Source organism: Pelmatolapia mariae, linkage group LG10_11 (assembly GCF_036321145.2).
Source record: "Pelmatolapia mariae isolate MD_Pm_ZW linkage group LG10_11, Pm_UMD_F_2, whole genome shotgun sequence".
In the NCBI taxonomy this organism is placed as follows: Eukaryota; Metazoa; Chordata; class Actinopteri; order Cichliformes; family Cichlidae; genus Pelmatolapia; species Pelmatolapia mariae.
Window position 1 is genome coordinate 65,406,216 of NC_086236.1, and position 27,674 is coordinate 65,433,889.

The window sequence follows — 27,674 nt, forward strand, 5'->3', positions numbered from 1 at the left end:
CACCAAAATTTGGAGTGTATTTTTTATGTATCTGTATTGTATTATACATACACTTTAAAAGTGAATCTCTGTCCAAAAAATGCACTCAGTTTACTTTTTACTCACTATGAGCATCATTCATTATTCTCCCGCAGTAATTAAGGTTAGGATATGTATTTTTTGTTTTACATTCCAATCCATTCTTCTTTTGCAGCATTTAAATAACCTTTATCAGATTTGATGGTTTTGTTACAGACTTTTCAAAAAAGTGTTTTGCTTTTCTTTCACAAATGTGGGGATTAAATTGTGTTAAAATGTACAAAACAGTGATGTCATGTTTTGTGACGAGGACCCAGGCACAGAGAGACTTGATGAATTTAAGAATCTTATGATTTAATAAAGAAATTTGCAGACTTGCACAGAGATGGTAAAATTATGATGACTGATAAAGGAGATGAAGACAACAGACGATGAGGACAGGGAGGAACAGGGGTTTAAATGCACCAAGGAGACAGTCAGAGGGAACTCGGGACAACTGGAGACATTTAAGGATGCAGGGACTGACAGAGATGGGGAAGAAGTCTCATCGTGACGATTAAAGTTTACCTTGCCTGGATGGGCAGCTCTCTGGGTGCTCAGCACCCCCAAAGCTCTGATCCTAGAATCGCCCCTGGCTTTCACCATTTGCAATATTAGCCAGGTGAAGGGAAATTTCTACGCTCAATATGAATGTGGTATACTCTATTATAGTTATACATTCATTTCATTTCACAAATACAGGATGTCTTAAAAGACACAGAAAGAGCCACTGAAAATCCAACACATTTGAAACTAAAATAAACTTAAACTTTAAGGCAAAGTAGATTAAATTAATTTGTTAAGCAGTCAATCAGTTTCAGCACAGCAGAATGGTTGTCATTAGTCAAACACTGCCCTCTGCTGGACACACATTGCTCTGAAACATGCTTCAGCATCCATGAAATATGTAATAACATCATCCACAATGTGAGGTCACCAGAAGACATTGCTCTAGGGACCGATGGATGTGGGTCATGGTGGGCAGCTACACAGAAGTGCTGGAGAAGCAAGAACCCAGGCTAGCCTTGGGCTGATCCTGCCAGTTCCCAGCTAAGCGCTGCTAATTGTGGCTCCATATTAGCTATGCTAGGTTGCACATGAAAATGGAAATTAATAAGTAAGTAAAATAATTAACTGGGTGTGCCCTTGCTGTGCTGTATAAGTCATGGCCCAACAGAGTGGGTGAGGAAGCCCTAACAAACCTTTACTCCTTTATTAGTGGGCTGGCTAGATCTATTGTTCAGTCAATTTATAATAAATCAAAGAGTAAAAAAAAAAAAAAGAAGTTGAGCATATATCAATAAAAATGCAATAGGTAGCTTACATTTTCCTTGTATGTTTTGATTGCTTCAAGAAAGACATTTAAGCTTAGCTTTAATATATATTAGCTTTAATATATTGTCTTTGTCTTCCCACTCATTATTCTGAATGCCTTTTAATCTATACTGTCTCCTTTTTGCTCAGTTCAAATGGTTAATATTATTTGATTGTGATAAACAGCTGAGAGGGCGAGAGGCTGACCTGTCCTTTTCCTTAAAAATTCAGTTGATTAGTATTTGCTCAAAATGGGATTATAATTGGCTTTAAGAAGTATATTTTTGGCTGACCAATATGCCAATATATTTATCCTTCTCAAATAAAGTATCAAAAACCAATCTGAGACCATTAATCACTGAGGTGGTTCCATCTTGGGCTCCTAAATGGACACTCTGATACCTTAATAATGGTTTTAAATAACTCCATAACAAAACACTCCTCAAATTCCATTGGTTATATCCTTCACATTTCATTCACTGCCTCATCTCGCCCTTCTACCCTTTCTGGTTCACAGTGTTTCAACTCCATTATCACATTCTTCTCTTGGTCCTCCAATATGTCTCCTTCCTCCCCAGCATCATCTCCCCATTGTTCTTCGACCACTTTCTTAATTTCAGCATAGTCTGTCTTTGTGCTCTCTTGCTTTCTTGCTGCCTCCCTGCCACTGGTTCTTTTCAGCAGGGAAAAATTAATATTGGCATACTCCACTTCTTTTGGCCCACTGTTTGAGCTCAGGGTCTGATTGTCTTGTAATGCTTCACCATTATATACCTGTTAAAGACAACAGAAAAGAGACTCATTCATGTCTTGCACATTTACATTGTTTCATTCTGGGTTATTTTTCTTTTTATGCCCTGACAATCAGCTTGATGAAAGAACTGAAGCTTAATTTATCGCAATTGCTTAAAATGTACTTAAAAAAAAACTGTTAAAGAAGACATGCCAAGGATTTGAAACATATTCTCAGCTAAAACTCATGGTGTCCCTTTATGTATGAAATTAATGTTGCATAGATTTAAATTTCAATTCCAATTACTGATAAAAAGAGACAGTGAAAGTGGACATTATATCCTTGGTTTCTTAAGATAAAACTCATTGTTGCAGCCAGGAACAGTACAAAGATGACCCCCTTAAACTGACCTCCTTACTTTCCACAATGTTATTTGTTTTGTTATTAGTTAGTTAACATACATCCATGATGTAAATTAACCTTTATATATGTGGTGTTTCATATCCACTTTAAAGTGCACACAGTGGTGTGAAAAAGTGTTTAAATTAAATTTCAGATAAACAAACAAATTTAAATCTTAGACAAAGATAACACAACTGAACACAAAATGCATTTTCTAAATGAAGGTGTACATTGTTAAGAGGGAAGAAATCCAAAGCTGCATGGCCCTGTGTGAAAAAGTTATGGTGGTGTATCTCATCTTTGGAAAGTTGAGTTTAATTTCTCTCACCGCACCCAGGCCTGATTACTGCCACACCCATTTTCAATCAAGAAATTACTTACTGTAAATAGGACCTGCATGATGAAGTTGATTAGACCTCAAAATCAAAAAAAGTCAAAAACAAATAAGAAACAATGTAATTGAGATGTGTCAGTCTGGAAAAGGTTCTAAAGACATTTCTAAATCTGTGGGAATCCACGCGAACCACAGTGAGAGGCATTATCCACAAATGGCAAAAACATGGAATAGTGGTGATCTTGAGTGGCCGGCTGACCAAAATTGCCCTAAAAACTAAAAGCATTGTGAAAACTCATCCAAGAGGTCACAAAAGACCCCAGAACAACATCCAAAGAACTGCAGGCCTCACTTGCCGCAGTTAAGGCCAGTGTGCATGACGCCACCATAAGCAAGAGACTGGGCAAAAATGGCATCCATGGGAGAGTTCCAAGATGAAAACCAGTGTTGAGTAAATGAGCATAAAGTGGAAAAAACAGTTTTGCCAGTGATCCAAAACTCACCAGCAAGTCCACCTCTGAATGGCTTAGGAAAAACAAAATGAAGACTGGCCTAACTAAACTGCATTTTGTGCACTTTTTTTCTTTGTCTAATATCTAAAGTTGTTTTATGATCTGAAATATTTAAGTGTGACAAACATACAAATAAAATAGGAAACTAGGATGGGGCAACCACTTTTTCACACCACTGTATACAAGGAGTTAATAAAAAAAATCTAAATAATCTTATTATTAAGGCTAATAATCTGAACTACTTTCTTGCAGAACCTTTATGTGGGAACTTACAGTAAAATGTAAACAAGTAAACTATGGATGCTTCAAAGATATCAAAATCTGTGCAGAAACTCATATTTGACAAGTAAATCAAAAAATGTCTGATGAATTAATACCAGTTTATTTTGATGTGTCTCCATCTCCAAAATCTCATCTGAATTTCTCAATTTTTGAATGTTCTGTTTTTTTCTGAAGAAAAAGACAGAGAGAGACAAATTTATTCCTCTACAGAGAAAACCTAATAATAATTAGCCACCTGTAGCCTTACCTGTAGCCATTTTTGGCTAAACAGCAAATGATTGTTGCAAGAACTGCCCCAGTGAAAAAGACAATGATGACATTCAGGTATTCCAGCCTAAAAACTGTGAATTGAAGTGAATTTAAAAAGGAATAAAGTTGGTTCCATGTTGCTTAAAATGCATACTGCAAATGTGTGTTTGAAGATTGTCTTTTTAAAAAAATTGCATTAACAAATGTGGTCCTAAGAGGTTAAATTGGTGTTCAAAAATGTTTGGTTGGAAATACTTACTATTATTGTCTGGCAAGTTTTTTTGGATTGTGAGACTTTCTTTTGCTTCCCCCATTCCATTGCTGCTGACACATTCAAAAGTAGTGCTGCCATTGTTTTTCACAGTTAAACTGACTGTGCTGTTTACTGTGTGGTTTGACACAGTGGTAAGGACAGAGTAATCAGTGCGGTTCTTGAGAAAAGGCCATTTGACAGTTGGTAAAGGAAACCCTTCACTGATACACACACAGGTCAAAACCTCTGACTGAAGCACACATCCAGAGCCATTCACTATTTTTGAAAACCCTGTGAACACATGTTTAGGATCATTAAACAAGTGAAGCATTGGTTTTAGTGTAAGGATGACATTCAGATTTAAGATCAGTGCCGTCTACTTACATGTCACGGTCACGTTGACATATGAAGTCACAGTTGTGTGCAGATGTTTGGTTGCACAGATGTACTGTCCTGAATGTTCTGCTGTCACATTCTGAATGACAAGTGTAGCTGATCCAGTGTCATTGTGCAGATCAGGGTAAGTTTTAGTCAGAAGGTTTGTGGTGATACTTCTCCAGACTATAAGAGCTGGAGGGAAACTTTCGACACTGCAGGTCAGATTCAGAACATCTCCCAGTTTAACGGTTGTATTTCCAATGATCTGAGGCTTCCTTTTATCTGTAAAACACATTTTAGTCATTTATTTAAGAAATGCATTGAGGCTCGGGTGTGAAATTTATGGTTTTCAGGGTTTTTATCATTAACTTGGTTTCCCTGGTTCTTTTCCCGTGTTGTAGTTGTGTCTTATTTTGAAAGAAACATTTATGCGTTATCATAGCGACCAGAAGCATTAAGGGGCAGAGAGGAGGATGTTACTCTCAATGTTGTTGGCACATTTCAGGAGGACGCTGCTAAGTTTTAAGTTAGACAATTACACAGTGAATTCCCGTTTATTATTATATTCACAAAATACCACAGTTTTTGTATTGGTCGTATCATTTTATTTTGTTGTATTTATCCGCGACACCTTAAAGGCCGGTCTGTGAAAATATTGACTGACATTAAACTGGTCTGTGGAGCAAAAAAGTTTAGGGACCGCTGCTCTAAGGTACGCTTTGTTTGCACTGTTTGGGTTTACCTGTACCTGTTCCTCAAAGTGCATAGTATCATCTTCTGATAGAAGAATAGCGTTCCATCTCTCGAAGAGATTTCCAAATACTTTTGGAAAAAAAAAAGCCAAGGCATACTAGTTGCTCTGGCCCAACACCTTACTGTTTTTTTTTTTAATTTGATTTCATCTTTATGAATTTTCAAAGCCAAAATTTACATAAAAATACTTCACAATTCCTAGAGACCATAATATCTGACTATCTATCCATTTTATACAATTGTGTATAATTTTAAATTATGAATTATAGTTTAATTATAACCTTAAACTATAACTTCACACTCTACTTACAAGTCACAGACACATTGACTTAGGAAGACACATTTGTGTCCAGATATTTTGCTGTACAGATGTAGTGTCCAGAATGTTTTTCTGTCACATTATGGATGACAAGTGTAGCTGAGACAGTGTGCAAGTCAATGTATGTTCCAGTCTGAAGGTTTGTGTTGGAATTAATTTTTTGCCATGCAATAACAGGTGGAGGGAAACTATCAACACTGCAGGTCAAACTCAGAACATCTCCCTCTTTAACAGTTGTATTGCCAATAATTTGAGGTTTCCTTTTATCTGTGGAACACATTCGAATATGACTTTTTTCTCTATCCTTACATAAAAATGTAAGGATAGAGAAAAAAGTCACTGACATATAAATGTTGACACCATTGGCACTTTAAAAATCCTGTAACTGTGTTAAATTAAAACCCCCATCATCTCATGTTTCATGACTTTTCCTAAAATGGGCTTATTCATCAAATACTGAAGTTTGAATGAGTGGAACCAAGACAAAAAAATACTTACACCAAGCATATTATTTTGACCCCATAGCAATTCATTTAAAAGAAAATCGATTTAAGTGTTATTTATATAAATGTATTTATTTATGTAAAAATTGCTCATTGCTCATTGCTCTGACCTAAATTTGAAGTTCTTGTTTTGAAGTTTGTATCTCAGTAGCAGGTGGGTGACACTTAACCCTTTGCTGGATAGCATTAGCAGTTTATAGCCAATAGCATGTTTTGTTTAAGTTTTTTGAATAAAAATTTCAAGGAAATGCTTCATTTTCACTCATATTTTGATTACAGTGAGGATTTGGGTGCATGGGCCCTTCATGATGTACTAAGTGGGACTACGGGCTGAACTATGCCAGTTTGCCTAGCAACACGAATGTTTACACACATTTTGATTAGAACTGCTGTAACATGAAACAAAAAAAATGACCCTTCTTGGGGCTCTAATGCTAAACTCAGCTTTCGGTTGCCATTAATAATAATAATAACATTTATGATAATAATAATAATAATAATAATAAATACATAAAAAAAAGGTTTGTACTTACATATGACTGTTACATTGACTTTGTTGTCTGTATTGTTGACTATATTGTTCATATATTTAGCTGTACAGATGTACTGTCCAGAATCTTTCGTTGTCATATTCAGCATGGAGAGAGTTGCTGATCCAGTGTCTTTGTGCAGGCTGGTGTTGGAACTATGTTTAGACCAGATAATCAGAGATGGAGGAAAACTTTCTACACTGCAGGTCAGATTCAGAGCTTCACCCTCCTTCACACTTGTATCCTTAGTGATTTTAATTTTCTTCACATCTATGTGACAAAGGACAAATTCCATATAACTTCCTGACTTTCATTCAAAAGCATTGTAACATTCAAAAGCATTCTGAATATTTTAGATAGAAATATTTAGATTTAGAAATACTCACAGTTCACAGTCAAAGTTGAACTCCCCACTGTAGTTGTTTTATCTGTAAAGCTGATCTTGCAGGTGATATTAGACTTGTGGTGTTTAGCCAAAGCATTAAAGGTCAAAGTTGAGACATGACTCTGTGTGAAAGCTGTCAGATTCTCTGTCTTATAATCAGTACGGTTCCCTGCAATGTAAGATGCAGTCCCTCCTGCTCCTCTCCATGTCCAGGTGATTTCAGGAACAGATCCAGAGCAGAGACCAGGAGCAGTGCAGGTCAGTGTGGCCTGCTGTCCCTCTGTCAGTGTGGGAATCATTACTGTGGGTTTTTGTTTAAGACCTGATGGGAACACAGTACATTAGTGGAATCAAATGAACTTGAATTAAAAAAGGAAAAAAAAATAAGTAGATGTTTATCGGGAATTGTTGTACTTCCTGTAAGCTGCATACAAGGGTCAACAAATGTGCAAAATGTTTCACAGATACAATAAAACACAAGCATGTTGAACTACATTTCAATTTCCTACATTATTGTTTTTGATCTAGCTTTTCATACCTTTAACAGAGACATTAACTTTAGGAATAAATGTAAATGCATCTGTCTTCCTATTCAGTTCACCAATAACTCTGAGGTGATATGATCCAGAATCAGACTCTTTGAGATCATTGATGATGATGCTGCAGTTGTTCTGAATGACATGCTCAATAAGTGACACTCGTCCTTCAAACTCAGGTTGAACATCAGTGCTTTTGTTGGTGTGAAATATCATGACAGGACGATCACATCCTGCTTCTGATGCTTCACATTTATACCACACTATATGTTGGGTTTCAAAGCCTTCAGCAGTCTTGAAAGAACATGGGATCACAACACAGAGTCCAGCCTCTGCTGTCAATTTTCTCACATTAAGAGTGACGCAGTATTCTCCGTCACAGTATGGATTTCTCATTTCTGAATCAACTGCAAATGTAAAGGAGGAGATAAAATAAACAGACTTTAGTTTTAGGCAAGCAAAAATGAATTTGTTTCTTGAGACTGCGTGGCCTTTGCTGTTTTTTATGTTTTCTTTGCAATCCGATTGACAATTTGAACTTTTTTTTACAGTAGCCTTTACAGTGTGTGCACATTTTTTTTTAAATGACACCACGAGTCAACAGATAAGAAGAAATATTTATAACCTGGATGCATGTCCAAAAACAATGTTACATACAAATGTTAGAAGATTATTTAATATCTGAAGAATTATAAAATTGGAAAGAGGATACAAACCTGTGTCACCATCACTGCCCGTCACAGAGAAAAGCACAGCTGACCAGAGCAGAACCAACATCTTGATTTGATCCTTGGCACATTTAGTTTCTCCCTCCACAGACAAACATGCAGTGTATGAAGATAATGTCTAGAAATGTCTCTAAAGGATGTCACATGCTCACTTATTTCACAGTGCATAATGAATGCATAATGATCTCATCCAGGCTTTTTTTTTAATTTTTTTTATTTCCCAGCACTGAGTCAGCTCCTTGGAAGACATTTGGAAACAGTGTTCATTAAGAGTTTTAAAAGACATTTTGAATATATTTTACACTTTTTCTTTTTACCTCAGTCTGTTTGCTGTTTATTAGTCTTCTCTGCACAATGATCTCTGCTGACTTTTTAATCTCAGGTTTCACTTCCTCATCTCTATTTCTTCCTCATTTTGTAACTAAATTCTTCTCAGACACTATTGATTTTTACAAACTGGCTTTCATAAATATAGCACCTTCTGTTGCACTAAATATCTTATATATGTTCGTTATTATTATTTATTTGTTTATTTTTGATAAAAACTGTATCTTAACTTGAGAATTTGACACACCAGCAGAAGTACTTAATTCAGTTTTTCATGAGACATTTCGCTCATTTTTACGTCACTTCAACATAATACAACAAGTACAGCAATAAACAAGTTTTGTTAATGGCTCCGTGTATTAAAATTAAAAAGTCACATTAAGGATTCTCGAGGCACATTAAAGACATTAAACAGCTTAAAGGATTTAAAATAAATTCTCACAGCATTTCCGTTTTTCAACCACATGCAGCCTCTCTGCAACACTTCTGCATATTTACATTTTTTTCTTTATCTATTTATATTCTGTGATATCTGTACTATTCTTAATAAGGCATTGTTGTGCCTTCTGTCTCTATGGAAACCTCTCGTTTGCAGTCTACTTGAGTTGCAACATTGTGTGGTGTGTGGTGCTTTACCTCTTACTTCAGTGAATAAATACTTAAATTTTCATTTTCTTCTATAAACCTCCATATTCTGCATCAGTCTTTCTCTTTTTTTCTATTTTTTAGTGTCTTTTATTTTTCAGGTCTAGCAAACTCAAGTGTCTCATAAACCATATGAATCAAAAACAGTAGGCAGTCACGTGAGTTTCTGATAAGTTTTTTTTTCCCCCAAAGAGAATCCCAAAACCTGACTGGTGTTGATGTGCTAGTACAGCACTCAGACTCCAGAAGGAATCATGGGTTTCTAAGGCAGTGTGGGAAGAATGGCAGGAAGCTAACTAGGAAGTAAACCAGACACAATGATAACTGAATGTAACTATCAAAAAACAAATTTATACAAGGTTGACTGATTTACCACAGATCAGACAGAGATGCTCATGTCTGAAGGTGACATTAACACTTTCTGGCATGTTCTGGCACCGAAACATTCATCATCAGCTGTGTTATAAGCATGATTCAAATAACCTCAGACATGGATTTACTGGTTATGGCCAGTTCAGTAAGTTGGGACAGATTCCTTAAGACTAGGCAGTCTGTCAGAGTAACAAACGATCTGATGTCTTTGATAAGGGGGGGATAGGATGATGCCCTCTAGAAAGTGAGAACTGTCCTAACAGAATGCAACAAGGCTCCCTCAACCTGCCGAGACCATAGAAAGAAAATTCTTTTTACAGGCCACACACCGAACGCGATAGACGCGACCAAAACGCGGCAGACACCCCAAGCTTGACGTGTGCACATTCGCACCTCGACGCGCGTCCAACGCGAATGTGAAGCGGAAATGTGGGAGGAAGTAGTGCCAGACGGTATGTTTGCAAGATGGCAGCTGTCGATCTAGCGTTTGAAGAGAGAGTCTCCCTTCTCTATTTACTGTGGAGAGCAGAGCAAAGGATGTCCTCGCCGTACCTGGGTCCATAAGGTCTGTGTTGCGTCTGGATGACGGCTGCTTTCAGCGGTACCACTGTCTTTCCCTCGTCCAGTTTGAGGAGCTGCTGTCCTGCGTCGGTCCAAGCATCGCCCGCCTAGACACCAACTACAGGCGCTCAATCCCACCTGCAGAGCGCCTGTCCATCTGCCTGCGGTCAGTAAAAGTGTTTAATACGGTAGTCCTTTATTGATACCTGTGCTAATATATGCTAAACTATCCGTTTATACACTGAAAACATGGCTGTGGTATGCTATCAGTAAATGCCGTTGGTGTTTACTGATAGAAAACTGTGGTATGGAGACGACTGTTTATAATATCTCTAGTGATACTCGAAAGGTCTCACCAAGTCCTGATTTAATTCGATTTATGCTATGTTGTCAGTGTCTGCAATGATAGCATGGCTGTGGTGTCATATCAATGTATTTTCTGGGTGTTTGCTGATATCAAACATCCAAGCTAGGTCCTTTTTATTCCTGTCTCGGTACAGAAAGGAACCAGTGTCGTACAGCTCCGGGTGGTTTGCAACCGCGTTTATTAGCCGTTCCTGCATACTGAATGAAGAATGAAGGGCTTTGGCTGGACCTGATTGGTTGTCGCGGCGCGAATTGACGCTGGAGTTCAGATTTTTCCAACTCGAGCGGTAGACGCGATACGCGCGAATGCACAAAATGCACCACACAAACTGACGCGCGTATTGTTATTTGCGTGTCAAACACGTCAGTCGCGCATCATCACGCTTCTCCATTGACTTTACATGTAAACCTGACACTCTGGTAGCGGCTATCGTATTGGGTGTGAACACACTGTAGCTATCCTAGTAATCTCAGGGTAATGTGTTAGGAATCAAAGGATGCCACATCATGTGATGGAAAAGAAAATTTTCAACTTATGGAGGATTGAATTCACAGACACCTGAAAATCAAAGTGAAAAAATTATGCAACAGGCTAATCCATTCTGACAAAATTTCATTAGAGCAACTTCAAATGGTACTTAGTAGTTTTTATGGACTTCACATGTTTGTATGCTTTCCTGACCACGTCAGGGCATGCTCCTAATGAGATGACGCTGGGGGATGTCCTCCCAAATCTGGAGCAGGGAATCTCTGATTTCCTGGACAGTGTGAGGTGCAATTTGTTGAAATTGGATGGACCGAAACATAATGTCCCGACGGTGTTCTGTTGGATTTAGGTTAGGAGAGGCTGGGCGGCGCGTCAGTAGTATCAATTCCTTCATCCTCCTGCATACTCTCACTGCATGAAACCAGGCATTGTCGTGTATGAGGAGGAACCCAGGACTGACAATGGGTCCAAGGATCCATGCAGATTATGGGTATTTTTCCCCAGACCATGACTGACTCACTGGCAAACCAGACACGCTGAAAAATGTTACAGGTACAATATAACATTCCTCATGGATTTTTTAGACCCTCTCATGTCTGTCAGATGTGCTCAGGGTGAACTGGTTCTCATCACTGATGCACATCTGACAGCCAAAAACTTGTATTTCTTGTCATCGAAAATCAAATGAATCAAAATCCAAAAAGAAATCTGATTTAATGTGAATTTGATTAAACTCAGTTTCAGTTTTCCAAACTGGTATAAAACTCTGTTTCAGACTGGTATAAAACTCTGTTTCAGCTACAACAGATGCTTGTGTTCCCTCTTCGACCTTGGGTTTCTTGTGCAAGAAAAAGAAAGCCTGGGTCTTCAAAGTAGCCACTATAGAACCTTTAAAACACAAAATATTGATGGAATACTAAAGGGATTATGAAGATGACATTCACGCACATAAATACATTAGCAGTGGTAAAGAGAAGCACTCCATTTGCCATAAGATTCCAATTCAGATTGACAGTGTATCTTTGTATGCTCAACTACTGCTGTGTTGTCTAATGAAAAGTATGAATAAAGAAAAGGAAAGTGCAAAGTTTCATCTAGTATAATAACATATAAGTTACACTATTATCTTATTTCAAAGGGTCAGCTCAACAAATTATCAACATTGTGCTATGTCAGAATACAAATTAAGAAAAATGAACAACAGTCAAGAACTGGAGTGTTTATTCTTGCAAGCCAGCAAATTCATCCAATACAAAGTTTCATTTAAGTGCTCGCAGTGGGAAGTCCCCAGTGAGCTTTTAATTGCATTTACCATTCCCACCCTCCTTTGCCTTAAAACTGTAACACAATAACACTTTTCCTTCTTGGGGCTTTTCCCCCTGCTTTACTATAGTTTTATGACTCTGGGTCATGTTGTCTGATATGGTTGATATTTCCATCGCTAAGTGAAACTGTTCACAGATGTTGCTGCTCTGATAACCTCACTGTGGTTACTTTGGTTCCTAGCAGAGGTTGACAACTTCAGCCATAGTTTGTATGGAAGACACCAAATTATAGGTGAACACTTTCTATCTACTTACTAAGCGGTGTTGAAACTGTGAAGAGTGTGAAATGGTGACCATTCATTACATCTTGGTTTTTGCTGTAAGCCACAACTTTTGCTTTGAATGTGATTTTTTCTCTGCTTCCTTTTTGCATCACATTTTTTTCAATTTTAACTACTGCTCATTGTCATGTTGTGTGACATTTAAAAATTTGGTAACCAAGTAAATAGAGGGCCAGTATTGCCAAAAATGTAAGGTACTCTAATACCCTACATTTTTGGTGTGTGAGTGTACTGCTATTTATTATGAATCAATTTCCATAACTTAATTACAAATCTGAAACACTGTATCTGTCACGGTCTGCAAGCAAGACCGAGTGGAGAGAGAGAGAGGTGGACCCAGGAGCAGACACAGGTGATCAGGCTGAACTGAACTTTAAACAGAAGGCGAGCCTTTATTGTGGCTGATACAAAGGAATGACAAAACAGCACGGACAGTGGCTACCTAAACTAAAACCTAAACCAGAGAAACTAAGAACAGCAAAAACTACGACAAAGATGACTGAGACGACTATAAACAAGACTTAGTGCTGGGACATGAAAGAACTAAGAAACGTATACTAGAACAACATGAACCTGACCTGACCTGACCTGAGGGAAGACGCACAGACGACGCCACACCCACAAAGAGAAACACGGGGCTTAAATACACAGAGGGATATCGAGGGGAACAAGGCACAGGAGGAGAACACAGCTGGGAGTACACAGACTTTCAAAGTAAAACAGGAAACAGTTCACAAAGACACAGACTTAACACAGGACTAAAGCTATATTAAACACGAGGGTACAAGAACAAAACCCTTAACTGAAACATAGAATAATAATAATAATAAGAAGAAGAAGAAGAATCAACAAGACACAACCAGAAATTAAGAATAACCCACTATACAAAATCAAACCAAAGCATAAACTCAAAATGCTGGGTCAAAATGATCCAGAACCGTGACAGTATCTGACCAGATTATGCAAAGATGTGCTTTACAGTGTGATAATTTTGTTGTTCTGTTAATATTTCACAATTGTGAAATATACCCTGAGTGGGACTTATATTTTAACCCAGTCTCTAAACAAAGATGAAAAAAAAGAAATTTTCAAGGTAGAAATTAAAGCTCTTTTTCATTTTATGATAAAAGAAACTTGCTTGTGATACACCATTCAGAGCATTACACAGAATTACAGATGTATAACATGCTCATTTTTATTAACACATTATACAAGACCAGACAAAATACAAAATCTGCAGCCAGGCAGCACCAGTGATAACAGACCACACCAACTACTTGACTTATAATTTCACAGTGTTAATGGGTTTACTCTGCCCCCTTCTTGTGAGTACAATGAATGGCCAAAGAAAGCAAAAAAAGTCTTCTTTTGTTAGCAAAACAAACAAAGAATAATAAATGAAAATGAGCAGAGACAATTAAAAATCAACCCAAACCACCAAAAGTATAGATCACACTTTTCTAGAATGTTTTTAATTGATTTTTTTTTTATAAAGACACCTTTTATTTTAAGTATATGGTATACAAGATTTTGTAATATTAAAAGAAAAAAAATCTAGATATGTTTACTGTAGGCTAAGTCTAATTAAATAACATTTTTAAAAATAAATCATGTTGGCCTTAAGAAAGTTATTTTTTCTGACTAGATGGACATTGTAAGTATAGATTTATTCTTGTCAAATAAAACATGTAAAAGAAAACCACATATAACTTAGGACACAGATCAATCGAGGTGGTTCTTGGGATCTTACATATACACTTCAGTATCTTAATGAAGTGTCTAACTAACTGCAGAGAACTTTATTTGGGTTATTAAAAGAAAAAAGACAGTGACAGTAAAATAAGTGGGATCATTCACAGTGGAGTACACAGCTTAATCTTCTCCTTCCTCTTTTTCTGGTTGACAATGTTTCATCTCCAACTCCATCTCCTTCTCCTCTTTGGCCTCCAACATTTCACTTTCCTTCTTGAGCATCTTCTACCTTTTATGCTTTTACTGATTTCAGCATACTCCATCTTTGTCCTCTCTTGCCTCTTTGCTGCTTTCCTGGCACTGCTGCTTTTCAACGGGGAAAAATAAACTGTCAGCATGTTGCAAGTATTTGCACTGAGTCAACTAACTTAGAAGCTATTCATGCTTAAACATCAGTGACCTGTTCATCAACTGTTTATGGCAAAACTAAAAACCTATGTTGTTCATTCATATTATTGTGTTTATTGTGTATAGTGTTGTGTCACTTTTGTCACTCTTATACCAACCTACTTCTTTTTGTATCTTTTTGGTATCGTTGATTAAACAGCAATTGAATGTCTACGTATTCTGTCTGTTTGGTGTGTGTTTAGAGGGCATTGATGCCTAAAAAGAGTCATTGCTTCTCAGACTCAGCAAGAGTCAAGCTTACTTCAAAATTGCATCATGATAACTTACTCCTTTTCTAACACGTCATTGTGCAGTTAGTCTGTGTTTCAGGACAATTCTACAAAACCTACTTCTCTGAATTGCATTAAACTCAGTAGAAAGATAAAGGGTGTGTATGTAAAAAGATCCAACTAATTGTGTTTTGACTCAGACCAAATTGTTTTTATCATTGTAGAAATGTGGAGCAGCATGGGTCCCTTTATATGTGAATGTATAGTAAGAGTATGGATCATGAGTATTCTGAGCATTTGTGTTGAAAATCATACCAAAAAAAGTCAAATGAACATAAGTACCAGTTTATCATCTTGATGTTTCTCCATCTCCAAAGTCTCATCTGAATTTCTTGAGGTCTTCTGATTTTTTCTATAGAAAGGGGTATTTTTAGAGAAATACACTAATATACATGTTCAAACTTATCCACAGAAAAAAACAACTAACTAACTAATAATAATTATTATTATAAAAGCAAGTGCTTTACCTGTACCAATTTTTGGTAAAACAGCAAATGATTGCTGAAAGAAGTACTGCAGCCAAAATGCCAATGATGACTTTCAGGTATCCCACCCTTAAATTAGACGATTGCTCTGCACTCCAAAAAATAACAACATAAAAAAAATTATGGTCCAGGTTGTTTTGAATTAGATAAAGCACATACAAACTACAAATGAGAGCCTAATTAGAAAGTTTGCATTCAGAAAATGTATTATGAAAATGTATTAAATGCATTAATACAGAAAATGTATTAAAAAGTTGCATTAAAAAGTGAAAGTGGCAGTGGAAGGTGTTTAGATGGAAAGCACATACCATATTTTTCAGGCAAGTTTTGGTGGATCAGTAGGTTTTCTCTATTCTCTCCATTTCCATTGTTACTCACACATTCAACAGTGCTGTTACTATGTTTGTTTACAGTTACACTGACAGTGCTGTTGACTGTGTGTTTAGAGACCGTAGTAATGACAGAGTACTCAGTGTGGTTCTTTAGGAGCGGCCATTTGATGGTAGGTAAAGGAAACCCTTCACTGATGCACACACAGGTCAAAACCTCTGACTGAAGCACACATCCAGAGCCATCCTGGGTCTCTGAAAACCCTGTAAGCACATGATCAGAATCATAAAACAAAGGAAGGTGTACATTTACTCTGAATATAAACTTCAGACTCAAGATTATTGTGTTGCACTTACAAGTCACGGTCACAGTGGCATGTATAGTAATGGCTGTGTCCAGATATTTAGCTGTGCAGACATATTGTCCAGAATATTCTGCTGTCACATTATGAATGACAAGTGTAGCTGATCCAGTGCCATTGTGCAGATCAGTGTAATTTCCGCTCAGAAGATTTGTGTTGGAGCTACGTTTTTTCCACATGATAAGAGCTGGAGGGAAACTCTCAGCACTGCAGGTCAAATTCAGAACATCTCCCTTCTTAACAGTTGTAGTCCCGATAATCTGAGGTTTTCTTTTATCTGTGGGACAACAGATTTTTTTTATGATCACCAACAAGAGCATTTGCCTAAATAGTCAATATGCAAAGATGTTTAGATGGCATCACACATTTAAACATATAGTAAAAGCAAAAAGTTGTATACATACATATCACTGCTAGATTGACTTTCTCCTTTAGAGTGTTACTCATATATTTAGCTGTACAGATGTACTGTCCAGAATCTTCTGCTGTTGCATTAGTGATGACAAGTGTAGCTGAACCAGTGTCGTTGTGCAGGTTTGTGACAGAAGTCAATTTAGACCACATAATGAGAGATGGAGGGAAACTTTCAACACTGCAGGTCAGATTCAGATCGTCTCCCTCCTTGATAGTTGTGTTCCCAGTGATTTGAGGTTTTCTTGTGTCTGTGGAGCACAGCTCAGTTGTTTATTTTAGATATGGAGGGCGACAATAGTAATCCAGGGTTTGAGGTTTACCCATCACTGCTGTACTGCTCCCCACTACAGTCACCAAATCATCATAACGCAAAAAATGATATTTGATCCCTCAAGCAGATTTTAAGAGACTTCCAGAATCAATGCCTGTTACCACAACATGTGTTGGACCACTGTGAGAATACAACACTTTTTGGTTTTTAATTTTTCCTTTACTTTAACCAGCAGTTTTTATCTTCATGTAATGAAAGTTGATAACCATTTATACAGCATCCTTTAAAAAATATTTCCTCACGTCATTATGGCTAGTAAAATGCAAAGACCAAAATATCTGCCTACCAATGACGTAAAAACATGTGTATATACATTATAGACACCTGGAGACTGGTAAAGTCTACTTACAAGTCACAGCCACATTGACGTAAGAAGTCATAGTTGCGTCCAGATGTGTTGCTGTACAGATGTACTGTCCAGAATGTTCTGTTGTCACATTCTGGATGACAAGTGTATTTAATCCAGTGTCACTGGTCAGGACAGTGTAAGTTCCATTCTGAAGAATTGTGGTGGAATTATGTTTTTTCCACATAATAAGTGATGGAGGGAAACTTTCAACACTGCAGGTCAAATTCAGAATATCTCCCTCCTTGACTGTTGTATTCCCGATGATCTGAGGTTTCCTTTTAACTGTAGAGCACATTTCAGTAACTTAACTAAGCACCATGAAAGGAGCACTGGCAGATAACCCTTCTGTGAAAATTTGTAATGAGATCTTGCACAGATGTGTTGACATTAACATGAAAAGAAATAGGATTTTTGTTGGCACGGATAATATTATTCACAAACTGATCTGACACTGCGTGTATACTATTATATGCACAGTGCAAAGTGACACAGATTTCAGCAGCATTGAAAATACATCTTGATTTTTGCAGATGTCATTTGCAGTTTCAACTGGCTCTCAAATACACGTGCAACATTTGCTGCGCTTTTCTAAACTCTGCAAAGTTGTTTGCCCAGAATATTCCTTGAGTTCTGCCTGTTATTTCATAGCATTGAAAAGAAAAAAAAAGAAAAGAACATAAAAAGAACACATGTACACATCATCTGCATTTTATTCTTTATGTATTTTTTATGCTTGCAGTCACAATTTCAGTTACCAGATTGGGGGAAAACTAACTGTGCTGTATTATAAATGTTCTGTCTTATAGCGAAAAGTTGTGTACTTACAAATCACTGTTACATTGACTTCGTCCCTCAGGGCATAGTCCATATAGTTAGTTGTACAGATGTACTGTCCAGAATGTTCTGCTGTTGCATTTGAGATGATAAATGTAGCTGATCCAGTGTCATTGTGCAGGTTTGTGTTGGAACCAAGTTTAGACCACACAACCAGGGATGGAGGGACACTTTCAACACTGCAGGTCAGATTCAGGACATCTCCCTCCTTCACAGTTGGGTTTCCAATGATCTGAGGTTTTCTTGTATCTGTGGAGCACACCAGCATTTTATTCAGGATAAGGAGAGAGAAAACAACTAAAAGAATTATTAAGAATGAAACAAACAAACAAACAAAAACATAAAAAAAATATAGTTCTTATGTTCTTTGATCACACAGAACAATAATAATAATTATATGATGCTGTGCAGGCATTTAACTGGGTGCCATGTTTTTATTTTTTTTTTAAGAATCAATATTAAAATGGACTGTAGCTGTTACGGTAACCTGTAGTGATCCAGCCTCGTAATAAGACATTTTATTTTATTTTTTTTCCACTGATCATATTTATCTATTTATGCAATGAAAGCTGAAAGCCAATTTTATTGAATACTTTGCAACACCTCACAAAGCCTATTAGATAATTTTTTAACTACATATCAATTATGTATGAGCTTGTTGAGATTAATGAAACTGGTTGTGTCTACTTACAAGTCACAGTCACATTGACATAAGAAGTCACGGTTGTGTCCAGATGTGTTGCTGTACAGATGTACTGTCCAGACTGCTCTGTTGTTACATTTGGGATGACAACTGTAGCTGATCCAGTGTCATTGTGTGGGTCAGTGTAGGTTCCATTGTGACGGTTTGGGTTAGAAGTAGGTTTAGACCACATAACCAGAGATGGAGGCAAACTTTCAACACTGCAGGTCAAATTCAGAACATCTCCCTCCCTGACTGTTGTATTCCCGATGATCTGAGGTTTCCTTTTATCTGTGGAGTGTATTTAAATCTTTTAAATATGGAGAAATTAACACTGCATAGATCATGGTGATGAGAAACTGCTACTGCAGTTTTGCAGTGAAAGCTGCTAAAATAGGTTAATGTGTGATGTGTGTTACATTATGTATATTCACTGAGCAAAGTGCCAAATTTTAGCTGCTCTTGAAGTACAATTAGTTACTGTAGAATGTCCAAGGAAATTTAGAATGGTTCTCAAATACACATGCAACAATTGTTGTGCTTCAATAAATTGAAAGAAACAAGATGTACATTTGCATAGTGACTGCAGTGTTTGCTTTGTTGCTCTCCTTGTGATTAAAATGCTGACAGTCAAGAACAAAAGTGTGGCTACAAAGATTATTTAGCATAATTGGAGTGGCCTAAACTCCCAATTTCAGTTACCTGATAGGAAGAAAAAAATGAACAGTACTATAAATATTCTGTCCAAAAGCATAAGATTTTGTACTTACATATCACTGTTATGTTGAATTTATCCTTAAGGGTAGTGTTCATATATTTAGCTGTACAGATGTACTGTCCAGAATCTTCTGTTGTCACATTCAGGATGGCAAGTTTGGCTGATCCAGTGTCACCGTGCAGATTTGTGTTGGAACCAAGTTTAGACCACACAACCAGGGATGGAGGGACACTTTCAACACTGCAGGTCAGATTCAGGACATCTCCCTCCTTCACAGTTGCGTTTCCAATGATCTGTGGTTTTCTTGTGTCTGTGGAGCACACCAGCATTTTATTTAGGATAAGGAGAGAGAAAACAACTCAAAGAATTATTAAGAATGAACCAAACACAAAAAAACGTAAGAAAATAAAGGAACCCTGGTCCACAAAGAACAGTCAGGGATTCTAATATTTCTATGATTTTGTGCAGGTATTTAACTGGTTGGCATGTTTTGGTTTTATTTCCCCCACCAGTGCTCACCACTCTAATCATCAAATCACCAAAGAAAGAAAGGATGATGTTTCATCTCCATGATGTTTAATTCAGACATTTTAAGAATCAATATTAAAATGACTGTAGCTGTTATGGTAGCCTGTAGTGATCCAGCTTTGTAATAACACATATTATTTTGTTTTTTCCACTGATCATATTTATCTATTTATGCGATGAAAGCTGAAAGCCAATTTTATTAAAATACTTTGCAACACCTCACAAAATCTTTTACACCAGTTTTTTTTTTTACTACATATCAATTATGTATGAGCTTTTTCTATAATATACATATATCTTGAGATTGATGAAACTGGCAATGTCTACTTACAAGTCACAATCACATTGACATAAGAAGTCACAGTAGTGTCCAGATGTGTTGCTGTACAGATGTACTGCCCAGACCGTTCTGTTGTCACATTTGGGATAGCAAGTGTAGCTGATCCAGTGTCATTGTGTGGGTCAGTGTAGGTTTCATTGTGTCGGCTTGGGTTAGAAGTAGGTTTAGACCACATAACCAGAGATGGAGGCAAACTTTCAACACTGCAGGTCAAATTCAGAACATCTCCCTCCCTGATTGTTGTATTCCCGATGATCTGAGGTTTCCTTTTATCTGTCAAGTGTATTTAAATTTTTTTAATAAGAAGAAATTAACACTGCATAGATCATGGTGATGAGACAAAATATGAAAATGCAGTTCTGCAGTAAAAGCTGCTAAAGTACATATAGTCACTGAGCAAAGTGCAAAAGTTCAGCTGCATTTGAAATACAACTGGTTTCTGTAGAATTTCAAAAGAAGTTTAGAATGACTCTCAAATACAAGATTAATGAAGACTGACAATGTCTACTTACAAGTCACAGTCACATTGACATAAGAAGTAACAGTCGTGTCCAGATGTGTTGCTGTACAGATGTACTGTCCAGAATCTTCTGTTGTCACATTCAGCACATCAAGTTTGGCTGATCCAGTGTCACCGTGCAGGTCTTTGTTGGAACCAAGTTTAGACCACACAACCAGGGATGGAGGGACACTTTCAACACTGCAGGTCAGATTCAGGACATCTCCCTCCTTCACAGTTGGGTTTCCAATGATCAGAGGTTGCCTTGTGTCTGTGGAGCACACCAGCATTTTATTTAGGATAAGGAGAAAGAAAACAACTCAAAAAAATATTAAGAATGAACCAAAAAAAGAAAAAAAAATGAAACCTGGTCCACACAGAAGAGTCAGGGATTCTAATATTTATATGATGTTGTCCAGGTATTTAACTAGCTGGCATCTTTTGGTTTTATTTCCCCCACCAGTGCTCACCACTCTAATCATCAGATCACCAGAGAAGGAAGGATGATGTTTCATCTCGATGATGTTTAATTCATTTTAAGAATCAATATTAAAATGGACTGTAGCTGTTATGGTAGCCTGTAGTGATCCGGCCTCGTAATAAGACATATTATATCATATTCATATATCTTGAGACTGGCAATGTCTACTTACAAGTCACAGTCACATTGACATAAGAAGTCACGGTTGTGTCCAGATGTGTTGCTGTACAGATGTACTGCCCAGACCGTTCTGTTGTCACATTTGGGATGACAACTGTAGCTGATCCAGTGTCATTATGCGCGTCAGTGTAGGTTCCATTGTGTCTGCTTGGGTTAGAAGTAGGTTTAGACCACATAACCAGAGATGGAGGCAAACTTTCAACACTGCAGGTCAAATTCAGAACATCTCCCTCCCTGATTGTTGTATTCCCGATGATCTGAGGTTTCCTTTTATCTGTCAAGTGTATTTAAATTTTTTTAATAAGAAGAAATTAACACTGCATAGATCATGGTGATGAGACAAAATATGAAAATGCAGTTCTGCAGTAAAAGCTGCTAAAGTAGGTTGGTGTGTTACATGTGTAACATTATGTATATTCCCTGAGCAAAGTGCCAAAATTCAGCAAATTGGTTTCTGTAGAATGTCAAAAGAAGTTTAGAATAGCTCTCAAATACAAGATTAATAAAGACTCCCCAAAAGTTGATTCTGTTCATTTGGATGTAGCGTTTTCAGTGGGAGAAACGTTTCATCACTCATCCAAGTGACTTCTTCAGTCTCAGCTGACTTCAGGTTTCCCCAGTTTTATAAACAGTACATTTGCATAATGACTGAAACTAGCACCACTGAAGGAACAATAGGCTGGGAGGTCAGTTCCTTGATCATTAATGAGAATTTGCATTTTTGATCAAGGAACTGACCTGCCAGCCCATTGTTCCTTCAGTGAACAATGCATGATTGAGCATGCATCAAGACATTAATAAAAACTGATAATGCCTACTTACAAGTCACAGTCACATTGACATAAGAAGTCATAGTTGTGTCCAGATGTGTTGCTGTACAGATGTACTGTCCAGAATCTTCTGTTGTCACATTCTGGATGGCAAGTTTGGCTGATCCAGTGTCATTGTGCAGGTTTGTGACAGAACCAAGTTTAGACCATACAATCAGAGATGGAGGGACACTTTCAACACTGCAGGTCAGATTCACATTGTCTCCCTCTTTAACAGTTGTGATGCCAGTAATTTGAACTTTTTTCATATCTGTGAGACAAAAAATATAAATTACACAATCATGTAGTTTCCCTAACTTTCTGACTTTCTTGCAAGAAGAATGCAGCTGACACTGCAAAACTCAACAGATTTCAGAAAAAAGAAAAAAAAAAGCCAGTTTGATACTATAAAAGTACTTACAGTTCACATTCAAACCTGAAGTCTCTTCTTTCATTATTTTGCCAATGAAGTGTACTTTACAGGTCACATTGGTGTTATGGTTTTCAGATGAAGGGTTAAAGGTCAAAGTTGACACATGTCTTTGTGTGAAAGGAGTCAGACTCTCAGTCTTAAAATCAGTGCTGTTTCCTGTAATGTAAGATTCAATCCCTCCTGCTCCTCTCCATGTCCAGGTGATTTGAGGAACAGATCCAGAGCAGAGACCAGGAGCAGTGCAGGTCAGTGTGGCCTGCTGTCCCTCTGTCAGTGTGGGAATCATTACTGTGGGCTTCTGATTAAGACCTAATAGAAGTACTGGGCATTAGTGAAATCAAATTTAGGCTTGATGAACGGAATATTTTGCTGGCCACTAGTTGGATCTACTGCAGTTCCTATTAGATTTCCACAGAGGATCAACCAGTTCCCGAAATGAATTAATACTTCATTTAAGATTGTAAAAATACTAAATATGAGGTTTCACAAGACTGAGTATCTAAAATCAGCATTATTCTTCTTGGAATAGCTTTTCATACCTTTAACAGAGACAGTTACTCTTGGAATGAATGTGAATCCATCTTCTTTCCCATTCAGTACACCAGTAACTCTGAGCTGATATGATCCTGAATCAGACTCTTTGAGATCATTAATGATGATGCTGCAGTTCTTTTGCCTCACATCAGGCTCCAAACGTGACACTCGTCCTTCAAACGCAGCCTGAACTTTTTTGTCTGTGTTTTTGTTGCTGTGAAATATTATGTCAGCTTCGCTGCAACTGTGTTGAGATGCTTCACATTTGTACCAAACTGTATGTTTGGGTGTAAACTCATCAGCAGTAGTGAAAGAACACGGGATCACAACACAGAGTCCAGCCTCTGCTGTTAGTTCTTGCTCACTCAGAGTCACACAGTATCTTCCAACACAGTGTTGTCGTCCCCAGACTGAGGCACAAACAGGAAAATACACATAGTGACAGAGAATATTTTGTTTACAGCAATAAATATGATTTTTAATAAATATACTGCAATAGCTTTCCTGTTTTACATATGTTGCTTGTTTGTGCTGTATTATATACAGCAATCAGTAAGTTTTGTTACAAAGATTTATATAAAATGGCATAAAGGTCAACAGATAACAGTAACATTACTAACTTATGATCAATTCTTGGTAGAATAAATAATGATTTGTATGCAAATTTATGAAAGAAATATATATGTTGGCTGAATTACAGGTTGATAACAAAGTAGACGCAAACCTGTTTCAGCACTGCTGAAAAGCAGAGTTGCCCAGATGAGAACAAACATCCTTGATGCTCAATGTTCAACAGATTCAGTCTCTCTCTCCTTAGAATAACTAATATAGATGATGCCGCAAACATGCAAGAATAAAAACAAAAATCAAATTCAACAATTCAGATCGATTAAACGTGATCAGTTATTTGCTCCTGTTTGTCTATATGTTACCCACACCTGGGATTACACCACTACCTTAAAAAGTAATAATCTTTGTGTCATCCGTCCTGAAACATTACTTGATGAATAAAAAGGTTCTTACAGTGCTTTAACGACACTTATACAATAAATGTAAAATACCTGCCATATAACAGGGCAGCATTATATCATCCGTGTAATCTATGCATAATGGTATTTTTATTTTACCAGAACTGCTATTGATGTAAAAAAAAAAAAAAAAAAGATTTTCTTTTTTGTATTTAAAAAGATATTTTAAAACACATTACATTTTTTCTTACCTGTTTTGCCTTGTTCTCTCTCCTCACTGATGTCTGCTGACTATTTAAATTTAAGTTTCTGTTTCTCGCCTCTCTCTTTTCTGTCTTTTTTTTCCCTCTTCTTGTAGCACAATTTCAGGAAGCTTCTTGTCACACCAATGAACTTTACCGACTGGCTTTCCAACCTTTTATAGGGCAATCATTGCAAAACACAGACATTCAAAATTTCAACTGTAGAGTGTAACTAGAGTGTGCGAAAGGACTTTTTTTTTTACTTGTGTGATATTTCAAAATGTTTTATTTTTAGGATGTCAATCAATGTCATTTAAGTATACATTTTTACATATTTTATTTACAGTATATAAAAACTATGGGGAAAGCACACATACACTTAAAGGAACATTTTTATGAACATTTTTCTTGATACACACTGGGAATTTTCACAAATAATATACAAATACAGTACTTGCTCCTGTAAGTTGCTAATAATGGTAAGTAAGATAATGTGAGAAAGCATTTAAACTTTTTTCACAGAATACAATTCACTTAAGTTAATTCACCATATTTAGCATGTGTATACACTCTACTGTGTGTTGTGCTATCCTGTGGTATGATAATTGATGGGCTGTCTTCCATTAAGCAACCAAATGTCAGGGGCGGGGTCTGTGACCCAGTGTTTTGAGATTATTTTGTATTTTTGATTTTGTTATGTTAAGTTGATGATAATAAGTTCTTGTGTTATTATTAGTTAGGATTTAGCTGAGCTTTATTCTGGATTTTGTTTTTTAATCCATGTCTCCTTGGTTATGTGTCATGTTTGCAATCCAGTCTGTCATGTGTTTCATGTCTGTGTTGTGTCCACGTTGTCAAGCTCGAGTGTCATGTCTACGTCTCTCCATATTTTCTGTTTTATTTTGAAGGTTGTAGTGTTTCCATGTTCACTGTGTTTTGTTTTACTTCCCCCTGTGGCGACATGTTCATTTGTGTCATCTGTGTTTCCCCAGGTGTTTCCACTTCCCTCATTACCCTTCTGTTTCTTTAAGTCCTCTGTTACCTGTTACCAGGTTCATGTTCATGTTTAGACTTTTTCTCGCTATGTTTGCATGTTCCTGTTCAGTTCCATCTTCATGTCCCATGTCTTAGGTTTCATAGATAGTCATAGTTTTTCCCAGTTTAGGTTTCAGTTTTCTTTCTCCCTTGTTTTCCGTTTTTTGTATCACCCGCAGTAAAGGTTCCATTTTTGTTTAAACACCAGTTCATTTCTCCTATGTCTGCGTTTTGGGTCAGTTTCATAAACACACCGGCGTTTTTCACCATGACACCAAAGAGATCGATCCAGAAAGAAGAAAAAAAAAACAGTGACTACACTTATTAGTCAGCATGTAGCCCAATTTGAAGGAAAAGTTTAAATCTACTGAAAACAGAAACAGCGTTATAACAACTTTTTACCCCCTTATATTTTATATATATATATATGTTATTTGATCACATTAAGTAATGACCAACATTGTATTACTAAATTCATTTTACCAGAAAAAGACAGTAAAAATAAACACAAATATATGCAATTTAGTTATATAAAAATCTGCCACGAGGACAAAAGAAAAAATAATAAATCATATATTTCAGTATTTCTACTTTGAAAATGTCTATAAAGGTTTTATTTTCTTGCTGGATCATTGCATAGTGATATGAAAAGCTGTGACAGCATCCAACATTGTATTAATTGTTGTTCTAGATTCATACTAGTGTATATTTTCAGAAAATTTTAAACAGTTATTAAACTACACAATCTGTGGGTTTCATCATCTTATCACTGTTAGTTTTGATGTTGTGTGGGGGTAGCTTGGGGTGAAAACCCAGATTTCTTGAATTCAGAAAGATTACTGAATTTTGACATTCTCTGGGTCATTACCGGGCAAATGCAATAATGTCACTTTACCTTTCATATAATCTGATCTTTGCTGATTAACTTGGAGAAATTCATGTGGTTCAACAACCTCACAGTGAGTCACGGGGAGGCCAGTTTTGATGTCCATTTAAGTGACCAAATACTATTCTTTGCCCAATAAAGTTATCTCTCATCTCATATTACACAGTGTATGTTGTATATTTTAACACAAAATGTTAATCACTGACTAATTTTTATTCCCTGAAAAATCTTATTATTATCTTGGGAAATTGACATTCCAGACATTCCATTCATTTTTACTGTCTTTACACTGTAAAGACTGTACAATATTACAGAGAAAATATATGCTGTTCATGTCATTAAGCATCATTACATCATTCCAACACCCTAAAACATGTACAGCATAATTGGAATGCCATTCAAGGGCTTTCCTACTGCCTCATATCTGCATAGATTAAAAGAGTGAACAATGATATTTCAAAAAAAAAAAAAAAAAGTTCCTTGAGAAAGGTGAAGTGCATTAAAGAACTTAAATAATTTTAAAGAAATTAACTTTCTCTCTTAGCATTTCTCCATTTTATTCCCATTCTCTGCAAATACTTCTGCATAGGAAGTATTAGGGGTTTTTTTGTTTCTATTTATATTGTGCAATATCTGTACTGTTATAGGAAACTGTTGCAATATTACTTTAATATTGTGTAAGGCACTGGTGTGCTCTCTGTATCATGCAAAGCTCTTGTTTTTCACTTGAGGTGCAAAATTTTAATCTATCCTTAATTTAACCATTGGTTAATTTTTACTATGTAACAATTTTTTGTAAGAAAGAAAGAGAGACAGAAAGACAGAGATAGAGGAAGTGACTCATAATGCATAATGAGTCATAATACAGCAATATAATTTTCGCGTGATCAGCAACATTATTTGCATCAACAGCAACCTCAGTCGTTTGCACATTTACAATAAAGTTGTTTGTGTCATACAAATAATAATTTTTTAAAAATACCTTTTTTTCTGTCCTTCAGACAGATTGAGATGAAGAAAACTGAATCATTAGATACAGGTTTTAATCTTGCAGTTTGTGAAACATTTAACATATTGCTAATAGCCAGCTACAGATTACAGAAAAATCTCAATTGAGAAAACAAGTGCTCTTGATGTGTTTCATTACACTGACTATGAAAACAATTTTCAATAA

The 27,674-nt window shown here is 36.6% G+C and overlaps 2 protein-coding genes across 2 annotated transcripts; both read right to left on the reverse strand.

Moving 5' to 3' along the window:
• Positions 1–1,836: 1,836 nt before the first annotated feature.
• On the reverse strand, positions 1,837–7,936 carry LOC134635525 (sialic acid-binding Ig-like lectin 14). The gene is made up of 6 exons (XM_063484901.1): positions 7,543–7,936; positions 7,006–7,326; positions 4,521–4,796; positions 4,143–4,427; positions 2,888–2,922; positions 1,837–2,145 (listed from the first exon to the last, which is right to left on the reverse strand). The coding sequence occupies exons 1-6, from the start codon at positions 7,934–7,936 to the stop codon at positions 1,837–1,839; spliced, it is 1,620 nt and encodes a 539-aa protein (XP_063340971.1).
• A 2,185-nt stretch (positions 7,937–10,121) lies between these two features.
• LOC134635527 (sialic acid-binding Ig-like lectin 10) lies at positions 10,122–25,643 on the reverse strand. Its single transcript, XM_065471721.1, has 7 exons — positions 25,622–25,643; positions 23,375–23,779; positions 22,824–23,144; positions 16,642–16,899; positions 16,233–16,514; positions 15,855–16,139; positions 10,122–10,255 (listed from the first exon to the last, which is right to left on the reverse strand). Exons 1-7 carry the CDS (start codon positions 25,641–25,643, stop codon positions 10,122–10,124), a joined length of 1,707 nt encoding a protein of 568 aa, XP_065327793.1.
• Positions 25,644–27,674: the final 2,031 nt, after the last annotated feature.